General features: G+C 39.9%; 1 protein-coding gene across 3 annotated transcripts in view; it reads right to left on the reverse strand.

The window, feature by feature from the left end:
* The window catches only part of Ttc1 (Tetratricopeptide repeat domain 1), a 34,354-nt gene extending 21,749 nt beyond the window's left edge, over positions 1 to 12,605 (reverse strand). The window contains exons 1-6 of one of the 3 annotated variants that reach the window (XM_053790740.2): positions 12,457 to 12,605; positions 9,493 to 9,689; positions 5,545 to 5,788; positions 4,971 to 5,144; positions 3,668 to 3,853; positions 2,141 to 2,195 (exon numbers count right to left, since the gene is read on the reverse strand). In XM_053790740.2, the coding sequence (XP_053646715.1) occupies positions 2,141 to 2,195; positions 3,668 to 3,853; positions 4,971 to 5,144; positions 5,545 to 5,788; positions 9,493 to 9,677 (844 nt within the window). In that variant the 5' untranslated portion in view covers positions 9,678 to 9,689; positions 12,457 to 12,605. Of the gene's footprint in view, positions 1 to 2,140; positions 2,196 to 3,667; positions 3,854 to 4,970; positions 5,145 to 5,544; positions 5,789 to 9,492; positions 9,690 to 12,392 lie in introns of all 3 variants that reach the window. The other 2 variants (XM_053790739.2, XM_053790741.2) reach the window with 2 other exon arrangements.
* Between the last annotated feature and the right edge of the window lie 149 nt (positions 12,606 to 12,754).

Raw genomic sequence — 12,754 nt, forward strand, 5'->3', positions numbered from 1 at the left:
CTTTTGTTTAATAAATGTATGAAAGAGGAGAAGGTACCTAGGGATTGGCAGAGAGCATGTATAGTCCCTTTATATAAAGGGAAAGGGGACAAAAGAGATTGTAAAAATTATAGAGGAATAAGTTTACTGAGTATACCAGGAAAAGTATACGGTAGGGTTATAATTGAAAGAATTAGAGGTAAGACAGAATGTAGGATTGCGGATGAGCAGGGAGGCTTCAGAGTGGGTAGGGGATGTGTAGATCAAGTGTTTACATTGAAGCATATATGTGAACAGTATTTAGATAAAGGTAGGGAAGTTTTTATTGCATTTATGGATTTAGAAAAGGCATATGATAGATTGGATAGAGGAGCAATGTGGCAGATGTTGCAAGTATATGGAATAGGTGGTAAGTTATTAAATGCTGTAAAGAGTTTTTATGAGGATAGTGAGGCTCAGGTTAGGGTGTGTAGAAGAGAGGGAGAATACTTCCAGGTAAAAGTAGGTCTTAGACAGGGACGTGTAATGTTACCATGGTTGTTTAATATATTTATAGATGGGGTTGTAAAAGAAGTAAATGCTAGGGTGTTCGGGAGAGGGGTGGGATTAAATTATGGGGAATCAAATTCAAAATGGGAATTGACACAGTTACTTTTTGCTGATGATACTGTGCTTATGGGAGATTCTAAAGAAAAATTGCAAAGGTTAGTGGATGAGTTTTGAGAATGTGTGTAAAGGTAGAAAGTTGAAAGTGAACATAGAAAAGAGTAAGGTGATGAGGGTATCAAATGATTTAGATAAAGAAAAATTGGATATCAAATTGGGGAGGAGGAGTATGGAAGAAGTGAATGTTTTCAGATACTTGGGAGTTGACGTGTCGGCGGATGGATTTATGAAGGATGAGGTTAATCATAGAATTGATGAGGGAAAAAAGGTGAGTGGTGCGTTGAGGTATATGTGGAGTCAAAAAACGTTATCTATGGAGGCAAAGAAGGGAATGTATGAAAGCATAGTAGTACCAACACTCTTATATGGACGTGAAGTTTGGGTGGTAAATGCAGCAGCGAGGAGATGGTTGGAGGCAGTGGAGATGTCCTGTCTAAGGGCAATGTGTGGTGTAAATATTATGCAGAAAATTCGGAGTGTGGAAATTAGGAGAAGGTGTGGAGTTAATAAAAGCATTAGTCAGAGGGCAGAAGAGGGGTTGTTGAGGTGGTATGGTCATTTAGAGAGAATGGATCAAAGTGTAATGACATGGAAAGCATATAAATCTATAGGGGAAGGAAGGAGGGATAGGGGTCGTCCTCGAAAGGGTTGGAAAGAGGGGGTAAAGGAGGTTTTGTGGGCTAGGGGCTTGGACTTCCAGCAAGCGTGCATGAGCGTGTTAGATAGGAGTGAATGGAGGCGAATGATACTTGGGACCTGACGATCTGTTGGAGTGTGAGCAGGGTAATATTTAGTGAAGGGATTCAGGGAAACCGGTTATTTTCATATAGTCGGACTTGAGTCCTGGAAATGGGAAGTACAATGCCTGCACTTTAAAGGAGGGGTTTGGGATATTGGCAGTTTGGAGGGATATGTTGTGTATCTTTATATGTATATGCTTCTGAACTGTTGTATTCTGAGCACCTCTGCAAAAGCAGTGATAATGTGTGAGTGTGGTGAAAGTGTTGAATGATGATGAAAGTATTTTCTTTTTGGGGATTTTCTTTCTTTTTTGGGTCACCCTGCCTCGGTGGGAGACGGCCGACTTGTTGAAAAAAAAAAAAAAAAAAATACGCAGTACAGGAGAAGAGGTTAGTAGCCCCTTGCCCCCGGCATTTTAGTCGCCTCTTATGACACGCATGGCTTTTGGAGGAAGAATTCTGTTCCACTTCCCCATGGATAACTTCTATTATTTATACTTCTTAATATGAAGTCAAGAATTCTATTACCAGTAGGTAGTTTCTTTTCCCAAGATTAAATAAGAGGATATAATGCTGGCAACAGTTTATAAACTGGAATGCCAAGGTGGGAGAAGATTTTTATTTAAGATTACTCTGCATTTTAACTATAAGAAATTTCATGAATCACATATACAGTACTTTAAAATTACAAAAAACAATTGGAAAAATATTAAACTATAAATCTAGACAAATTTGAAAAATATGCTGTGACTTACCTATCATTTCTTCCTTTAGCTTTTCATTCCTCTCGTTGATCATGTCTGGTAACCTCTGAAAACAAAATCACTTAACTGTAACATACACTTTTATGAGTTATGACTGAAAATTATAAATCATGAATTATAAAGTTAATTATAATGTCTGTGTTCTTCTGCCAAGACAGCTTTTGAATGAGTAATATTGAATGTTTCCTTCCTTGGGTCACCCCAATTTGGTGGAAATTATCAATGTGGTATAAAATTAACACTGCTGGTAGTATCAGTGTACAATATCTGTTATCTGGAAGATTATTACACAAAGATACCTCTAACAGTATTTTCTTCCCATAAATTATGTCCTCGTGCCTTGACTGCCAAAATTTTATCGAAGATATACAGTAGACCCCCGGTTTACGATATTTTTTCATTCCAGAAGTATGTTCAGGTGCCAGCACTGACTGAATTTGTTCCCATAAGGAACATTGTAAATTAGATTAGTCCATTTCAGACCCCCAAACATACATGTACAAATGCACTTACATAAATACACTTGCATAATTGGTGGCATTGGGAGGTGATCGTAAAGCGGGGGTCCACTGTACTGTTATGGTATCAAGGACACAGATTTTTTGAATGGGTATAAATATGATACATGTGAGCCAAGATAAATAGGTTATGTAGCATTTCATTTGAAGAAACTATAATTTGTGCATAATATTAGATAGACATAGTAGTCCACAACACAGTACTATAAGTGTACTGCCCAATATAAAGATTAAAAGAAAAAGGAAAATAAGAAAATAGCTATAGATAACACACGTCCTCAGCAGTATTACTGCATAAGCACCTAAAAACTATGCAATTTCTAGCTCTTTATATAATTATTATTATTATAATCAAGGGAGAAGCGCTAAACCCGTAGGATTATACAGCGCCCAGGGGGGGGGGGATGTGGAAGGCATTCAGGCTTAATTCGGGGAACTGGAGCACAGATCCAATTCCCTAAATCAAGAGCCCCTCACCAACATCAAGGAACCTTCCATGAGGGGTAGCTCTTTATATAAAAAAGGTTCATTGTATTTAAATGAAGTTTTATGAATATATGAATTGCTCCTTTTTTAATTATGCTAATTTTTTCATTGGTATAGGGCATCATTTTAAAACAAAATGAATATGCTAATAAAATGCTCATCTTAAGTAAAAGGGCCTGAATTACTTACCAGTATCTAAATGGAAATAAAATACAGTAGAACCCCGAGTTTCGAACTGCTCCCAATTCGACCAATTATGTAAGTGTATTATTGTAAGTGTTTTTGTAAGTGTATTTTTGGGGGTCTGAAACGGACTAATCCAATTTACGTTATTCCTTATGGGAATAAATTCATTTGGTAACGGCACTCGAACAGCCTTCTGGAATGAAGAAAGTTCGAAACTCAGGGCTCCACTATACAATGCTGCACTAGGATTCCTCAAGTAATATAAATTTTACTACATAAATAATAGTACTGTACAAGCAAAATACAGTACTTTTAATATTTTACTTACTCTAACAGCCTCATGTGATTCTTTACTTGCTGGGTCTAATTCTAACACACGCTGGAAGTCTTTTAATGCCTCGTCTAAATTTTCAGTTTCTTCATTGAGATTTGCACGTCTCAGTATAGCTTTTGTATAAACACCATCCAGATCTATTGCTTTACTGCAGTCACTAATTGCCTTCTTTTTTTTATCCTGAAAAATCAAATACTGTTTATTTATTATTTTTTAGCACACTGGTCATATCCCACTGAGGCAGGGTGACCTGAAAAGTTTTTGTTTTTAAATTTAGTAATGTTTACAGAAGAAGGGGTTACTAGCCCCTTGCTCCTGGCATTTTAGTCACCTCTTATGACACCAACATTTGCAACTTCTCTCCAGAATCTCCCAAAGCACAGTGTCACTGGCAAAAAAAACAACAGTGGGAGACATAGTATGGACATTGTAGGGGCAGAGTATTGTGCAGGGGCACAGTACACTGTGGAAGTGGCATCCAGTGTGGGCATACCACTGTTGAGGTTCATTAGTCTGAGAGTGGTAGGGTACGTACAGTGTGAGGGTGGTGTGGATGAAGCATAGTGTGGGAATGGTATATGGTGTTTTAGTGATGGACAGTAAGAGGGTATAATATGGTGTGGGGCTTGAATACAGAAGGGATAGAGATTGCTTTCTATTCCTACTCTTGTATCAGATATGATGGGAGAGAGGAAAGGAATGCAAGAGAGGGAAGGAGGTAAAGGAATAGCTCAGGAATGCAAATCTGATTTTAACGCAGGAGTCCATTAGGAAATTAGTTCTTAGTTGCAAACATCTGATTTATGAATAGTTTTCAGGAATGCATTAATATTGTAAGTGATGCATCTACTGTGCTGTATTTATAGCTGAAAGAAAAATGTAGAAAGTAAGGCTTATAATTTAATAAAAACATTACCTGTATTCTGTACTGTAATAATTATGAAAGCTGCAATACTGCTAAAAGGATAGGTTAGAAGTGAAGCTAAAAGAAAACCAGTCAGGTCAACTCACAAGTGTTCTGAATATCAGAACCCACTGTATGTCAATAGGCCTATTACAGAGCTCTTTTTTCTAATGTTTATATTAACAGCCAGGGCTGTTTCAAGTTAAGGATGTTTTGAAGAAGGGCTATCATGTTGCATCAGTCATCATACAGATCTGCAATGTGGACCTAAGACCAAATTTTGTATTTGTAGATGCTCTTCAATTTGTTAATACAGCCCTCATACACAACTACATACTTATATTGTTATACTGAATGGAGAGTATGATATAACAATATGAGATATTTACTAACCAATTTGGCATTTGCTGCTGCCCTGTTAGAGTAAAGTATAGCACGATCTTTTGGGTATGATAAAGGGCATATCCTGAGTCCTGCAGTGTAAGAAATCACAGCTTCCTGAAACAGGCCTGCCTTGAAGCTGATGTTACCATTTTCTTTGTGATTTTGACTCTCTTCTTTCTTAGCCTGCAAGAAATTACAACCCAGTGTACATTAAAAATAATATTTAAATTAAATTACTGTACTAGTGATTTAATTTATCCTATTTAAATTGTGATGCAAAAATAATTTAATCTCTAAAGGAAGCCTAAATCATGTAATTAATATTACACAAGACAAAAAGATAACAGTCCCAAAATTATTAATCCTGCATATAACTTTTTACTAAATGCATTTATTTTTTATAAATGACTGCAAGAAAACTTTCAAGATATTGTTAGGTCATATCTGCTAAGTCCTGCAAGAAATGGCATATATAAATTATTTACGGCATCCTACTTTTGAAATAAAAGATTAAAAAGACATAAAATGTAGTTTCGATTCTGTGCAATACTTCCTAATTACTCTTGAAAATAAAAACTCTTACCTGTTTTTCCTCATCGCTCATATTAAGCTCAAGGTCTTTCAGGTATTCTTCATCTACAAAATCTTCTTCCTCATCATCATCCACATGCTCTTGTTCTTCCTGTTTCCCCCAAGAACTTTCTGACATCTTATCAATGGCAGGCAGATATTCATGACTTTCTGTTCCATCTTTCCCATCTGGTTCAATTACTAGGATGTTTGATGAATCACATTCTTCAGATGATCCATCAATCTCTTCTGATGTACTGTTGGAACATGAAATGAAAAGAAAAATAATTACTATTTCCTAACCCAAGACGAGAAATGTTAAGCATCTAATATTTGTTGATTGCTGAACATGAAAAGTGTGGTATCACCTAGAAAAATGAAGCATAGGTTAAAAGAGATCAGTATACTTGGGCCTCAGATGATCCTCTTTGTATCAGGACTTGCGTTTCATTTTTCTTCCATGATACGTGGCACCATTTCATGATCCATGGCACCATTCCATGATCCCTGGTGCCCTTCTATGATCCCTGGCACCCTTCCATGACCCTTGGCACCCTAGCATGATCTATGACACCCTTCCATGACCCCTGGTGCTCTTCCATGATCCCTGGCACCCTTCCATGACCATGGTGCTCTTCCATGACCCCGGCACCCTTCCATGACCCCTGGCACCCTTCCATGACCCTTGGAACCCTTCAGTGACCACTGGCACCCTTCCATGATCCCTGACGCCCTTCCATTAAGTGGTTTTGCCCTTTTCATCACTCAATGCTTATAAAAATTTTAATTCAAACATTACTAAATATAATAACAGAAGCCCCACATTTAAAATATCCTGTTGGAAAAGGATTACCTGGGTTCTATCTGGTGATATTGTACTCCTCTGTTACCTGGGTTCTATCTGGTGATATTGTACTCCTCTGTTACCTGGGTTCTAGCTGGTGATTTTGTACTCCTCTGTTACCTGGGTTCTATCTGGTGATATTGTACTCCTCTGTTACCTGGGTTCTATCTGGTGATATTGTACTCCTCTGTTACCTGGGTTCTAGCTGGTGATTTTGTACTCCTCTGTTACCTGGGTTCTATCTGGTGATATTGTACTCCTCTGTTACCTGGGTTCTAGCTGGTGATTTTGTACTCCTCTGTTACCTGGGTTCTAGCTGGTGATTTTGTACTCCTCTGTTACCTGGGTTATAACTGGTGATTTTGTACTCCTCTGTTACCTGGGTTCTATCTGGTGATATTGTACTCCTCTGTTACCTGGGTTCTAGCTGGTGATTTTGTACTCCTCTGTTACCTAGGTTATAACTGGTGATTTTGTACTCCTCTGTTACCTGGGTTCTATCTGGTGATATTGTACTCCTCTGTTACCTGGGTTCTATCTGGTGATATTGTACTCCTCTGTTACCTGGGTTCTAGCTGGTGATTTTGTACTCCTCTGCTACCTGGGTTCTAGCTGGTGATTTTGTACTCCTCTGTTACCTGGGTTATAACTGGTGATTTTGTACTCCTCTGTTACCTGGGTTATAACTGGTGATTTTGTACTCCTCTGTTACCTGGGTTCTAGCTGGTGATTTTGTACTCCTCTGTTACCTGGGTTATAACTGGTGATTTTGTACTCCTCTATTACCTGGGTTCTAGCTGGTGATTTTGTACTCCTCTGTTACCTGGGTTCTAGCTGGTGATTTTGTACTCCTCTGTTACCTGGGTTATAACTGGTGATTTTGTACTCCTCTGTTACCTGGGTTATAACTGGTGATTTTGTACTCCTCTGTTACCTGGGTTCTAGCTGGTGATTTTGTACTCCTCTGTTACCTGGGTTATAACTGGTGATTTTGTACTCCTCTATTACCTGGGTTCTAGCTGGTGATTTTGTACTCCTCTGTTACCTGGGTTCTAGCTGGTGATTTTGTACTCCTCTGTTACCTGGGTTCTAGCTGGTGATTTTGTACTCCTCTGTTACCTGGGTTCTAGCTGGTGATTTTGTACTCCTCTGTTACCTGGGTTCTAGCTGGTGATTTTGTACTCCTCTGTTACCTGGGTTCTAGCTGGTGATTTTGTACTCCTCTGTTACCTGGGTTCTAGCTGGTGATTTTGTACTCCTCTGTTACCTGGGTTCTAGCTGGTGATTTTGTACTCCTCTGTTACCTGGGTTCTAGCTGGTGATTTTGTACTCCTCTGTTACCTGGGTTCTAGCTGGTGATATTGTACTCCTCTGTTACCTGGGTTCTAGCTGGTGATATTGTACTCCTCTGTTACCTGGGTTCTAGCTGGTGATTTTGTACTCCTCTGTTACCTGGGTTCTAGCTGGTGATTTTGTACTCCTCTGTTACCTGGGTTCTAGCTGGTGATTTTGTACTCCTCTGTTACCTGGGTTATAACTGGTGATTTTGTACTCCTCTGTTACCTGGGTTCTAGCTGGTGATTTTGTACTCCTCTGTTACCTGGGTTCTAGCTGGTGATTTTGTACTCCTCTGTTACCTGGGTTCTAGCTGGTGATTTTGTACTCCTCTGTTACCTGGGTTCTAGCTGGTGATTTTGTACTCCTCTGTTACCTGGGTTCTAGCTGGTGATTTTGTACTCCTCTGTTACCTGGGTTCTAGCTGGTGATATTGTACTCCTCTGTTACCTGGGTTCTAGCTGGTGATATTGTACTCCTCTGTTACCTGGGTTCTAGCTGGTGATATTGTACTCCTCTGTTACCTGGGTTCTAGCTGGTGATTTTGTACTCCTCTGTTACCTGGGTTCTAGCTGGTGATATTGTACTCCTCTGTTACCTGGGTTCTAGCTGGTGATATTGTACTCCTCTGTTACCTGGGTTCTAGCTGGTGATTTTGTACTCCTCTGTTACCTGGGTTCTAGCTGGTGATTTTGTACTCCTCTGTTACCTGGGTTCTAGCTGGTGATTTTGTACTCCTCTGTTACCTGGGTTCTAGCTGGTGATTTTGTACTCCTCTGTTACCTGGGTTCTAGCTGGTGATATTGTACTCCTCTGTTACCTGGGTTCTAGCTGGTGATATTGTACTCCTCTGTTACCTGGGTTCTAGCTGGTGATATTGTACTCCTCTGTTACCTGGGTTCTAGCTGGTGATTTTGTACTCCTCTGTTACCTGGGTTCTAGCTGGTGATTTTGTACTCCTCTGTTACCTGGGTTCTAGCTGGTGATATTGTACTCCTCTGTTACCTGGGTTCTAGCTGGTGATATTGTACTCCTCTGTTACCTGGGTTCTAGCTGGTGATTTTGTACTCCTCTGTTACCTGGGTTCTAGCTGGTGATTTTGTACTCCTCTGTTACCTGGGTTCTAGCTGGTGATATTGTACTCCTCTGTTACCTGGGTTCTAGCTGGTGATATTGTACTCCTCTGTTACCTGGGTTCTAGCTGGTGATTTTGTACTCCTCTGTTACCTGGGTTCTAGCTGGTGATTTTGTACTCCTCTGTTACCTGGGTTCTAGCTGGTGATATTGTACTCCTCTGTTACCTGGGTTCTAGCTGGTGATATTGTACTCCTCTGTTACCTGGGTTCTAGCTGGTGATTTTGTACTCCTCTGTTACCTGGGTTCTAGCTGGTGATTTTGTACTCCTCTGTTACCTGGGTTCTAGCTGGTGATTTTGTACTCCTCTGTTACCTGGGTTCTAGCTGGTGATATTGTACTCCTCTGTTACCTGGGTTCTAGCTGGTGATATTGTACTCCTCTGTTACCTGGGTTCTAGCTGGTGATTTTGTACTCCTCTGTTACCTGGGTTCTAGCTGGTGATTTTGTACTCCTCTGTTACCTGGGTTCTAGCTGGTGATTTTGTACTCCTCTGTTACCTGGGTTCTAGCTGGTGATTTTGTACTCCTCTGTTACCTGGGTTCTAGCTGGTGATTTTGTACTCCTCTGTTACCTGGGTTCTAGCTGGTGATTTTGTACTCCTCTGTTACCTGGGTTCTAGCTGGTGATTTTGTACTCCTCTGTTACCTGGGTTCTAGCTGGTGATTTTGTACTCCTCTGTCTTCATCTTCAAGAGAGTGAAATGAATCATCACTGGCATCACTAGCAGGTGTGTCAGGTCGAGATATTTCTTCCTTCTTGTATTTTAAGGATTCTTCCTCTGCTTTATCACAAAGATTTCTTGATCCTCTTTCTTTTTCAAGACCTTCCATTTGAACAAATAGCTGAAAAATTCAGTGTTGAATCTGAGTTAATATTGCAATTTACTACATATAAATTGCTTTCTCTCTCCAAACATTTTGTCACATTAAACTTATAAAGCTAGGTAAGACCTTTTTTTAATTAAATGTATCAGAAAAGTGAAAACAAACCTAATCAAGCTGCAACTAATTTTTTATTAATATAAACTCATAACTGTAACAACACTCAATTTAATACAGTACTGTACAATTACAGTGGACCCCCGCCTTACGATCAGCTCCCAACTCGAACAATTATGTAAGTGTATTTTTGTACACGCTTTTGTGCGTGTATTTTTGGGGGTCTGAAATGGACTAATCCAATTTACAATATTCCTTATGGGAACAAATTCGTTCAGTAATGGCACCCGATCAGACTTCTGGAATGAATTAATATCGTAAGTCGGGGGTCCACTGTATTTCCCCTCACCATCAGTTCATGCATACCACTAGATGACCACAAGATATATTATTATTAAATTCATGGAACCATAAACTGAAGACTTTAGGAGGAATATGTACAATGAATACAACACAACACTGAATAATGAACTAATAATTAGGGAAAATATGAAATTAACAAGACCCTAAAATGAATAACATATCAAACTGTTAATACATTACATATTCTACCATCTTAAAGCAGTGGTTAAATGGATCGTACGTAGGCAACAGTGGTCTCGAGACAAAGTATAGTATGTTTAAAATCCAGAAGCATGTGGCCCAAGGCTGTCTGAAGACCATTATAATTTGTGGACCAAGGTAAGGCATATGGCCTCTATTGTATGTGGTCTGAAGACTATGGTGGTTTATCCAAAGCCAGGTAGACCACAGAACTTGTAGTGTGTTGTCTATGGTCTATGAACAATTGCAGAAATTGCTTCTGTTGCCAGTGGTCTGTAAACCAAGGCAGAACTTGTGGCCTCCATTGTCTGTGGTCTGTGGATCAAGCAAAACTTGCTGCCTCTGTGGTCTGTATGCTATGGTGGATTGTTGACCACTGCAAACCTTATGGCCTATGGACTGTAGACCATGGCAAAGCTTATGGCATCTCTGAAAAGTAGACCATGATGGTGTGTGAACCATGGTATAATTTGTGGCCTGTTAGATATAGTCTATAGATCACTGTTGTTTATGCTTTGTGGACCATGGCAAAGCTTGTGATCTCTATGATCTGTGAATAGAGGCAAAACTTGTAGCCTTTGTGGTCTGTGAACCACAACAAACTTGTGCCTTCTATTGTCTGTGACCTGTGAATTAAGGCAAAAATCGCTGTGTTGTAAGTGCTCTTTTCATTATTAAGATATGTGCAGCTTACTTAGAGGTTCTCCTTCCAATGACTGTACAACTTGTAATGTTGTCAGCTTTGATGTCTGTAAGTGCTCATATGTAAGTACCTTTATACCTTTGATATACCTTTAATGATTTCCAAGAGTTTTTCTACTCCTAAAGCCCAGCCATGTGCCAGACTTGTCTGGTGCTAGCCTAGTCAACCAGGCTGTTGCTGCTGGTGGACCGCACACCCACCTATCCATCATAGCCTGGTTGATCTGGCATGATTACAGATTATTATTACTCTGCTAGATAAACAAGATACATGTCCAACACTTAGGTAATTTATTGCTGAAACATTTTTCCTGTTCTGGAGGCTTTTTCAGTCCAATAAATAAGGTATTAATATACTGGAGACACTTGAAGTGGAAATTTTGAGGTGTTCAGTCCCTCTTCCTTGTCGGTTGTTCAATTCACTCACGTTGATCATAGTTTACCTGGAGTTTACCTGGAGAGAGTTCCGGGGGTCAACGCCCCCACGGCCCAGTCTGTGACCAGGCCTCCTGGTGGATCAGAGCCTGATCAACCAGGCTGTTACTGCTGGCTGCACGCAAACCAACGTACGAGCCACAGCCCGGCTGGTCAGGTACCAACTTTAGGTGCTTGTCCAGTGCCAGCTTGAAGACTGCCAGGGGTCTGTTGTTAATCCCCCTTATGTATGCTGGGAGGCAGTTGAACAGTCTCGGGCCCCTGACACTTATTGTATTGTCTCTTAACGTGCTAGTGACACCCTTGCTTTTCATTGGGGGGATGTTGCATCATCTGCCAAGTCTTTTGCTTTCGTAGTGAGTGATTTTCGTGTGCGAGTTCGGTACTAGTTCCTCAGGTGTATATAATCATGTATCTCTCCCGCCTGCGTTCCAGGGAATACAGGTTTAGGAACCTCAAGCGCTCCCAATAATTGAGGTGTTTTATCTCCGTTATGCGCGCCGTGAAGGTTCTCTGTACATTAGTCACTTCAATATTCAACTGAAGAAACCTGTATAGTCAAAACGTCTGGTTAATAAAAAAAATACCCAAATGTTGCATCTATGGGCAGGACAAATCCAATTCCTTGTATCAAGAGCCCCTTGCCAGCATCAAGGTGCCTCCTTCAAAGGAGAAACACAGAAGACACCAAAAATGTTAAGTATGTAAATTTATTTAGGCACAGGTACACGCAAGTACAATTATCATATATAGTGTAAATCACCTAGAATAACCCCCCAAAAAAAGTCACACTGACTTATTTCGACTGACACAACATAAAAGTTTTAACACATATTTGGCAAAGATTTCAACCCAGTATTACAATTTTTGCAAAGATTTCAACACTACATTATAATTACCAATCATATAATAGCTACTAATACTAACTGCTTCACTATATACACAGTTTACACAAAGTTTACCAACAGATTTCCTCCAGAATATTACTTACTACTTCTTGTTGGGTTTGTAAGGGTGACTGACAGCTCACACAATATCGAACCTTACTTCGTGTTCAGTTATTAAGTCGGTTATCCGGATGCAGTATCCTATCATTGTTTGCGTTCTTAAGCGCCGTGTCAGTTATCCGGATTCAGTATCCTATCATTGTTTGCGTTCTTAAGCGCCGTGTCAGTTATCCGGATTCAGTATACTATCATTGTTTACGTTCTTAAGCGCCGTGTCAGTTATCCGGATTCAGTATCCTATCATTGTTTACGTTCTTAAGCGCCGTGTCAGTTATCCGGATT

This window comes from Cherax quadricarinatus, chromosome 88 (assembly GCF_038502225.1).
Source record: "Cherax quadricarinatus isolate ZL_2023a chromosome 88, ASM3850222v1, whole genome shotgun sequence".
NCBI classification, from domain to species: domain Eukaryota; kingdom Metazoa; phylum Arthropoda; class Malacostraca; order Decapoda; family Parastacidae; genus Cherax; species Cherax quadricarinatus.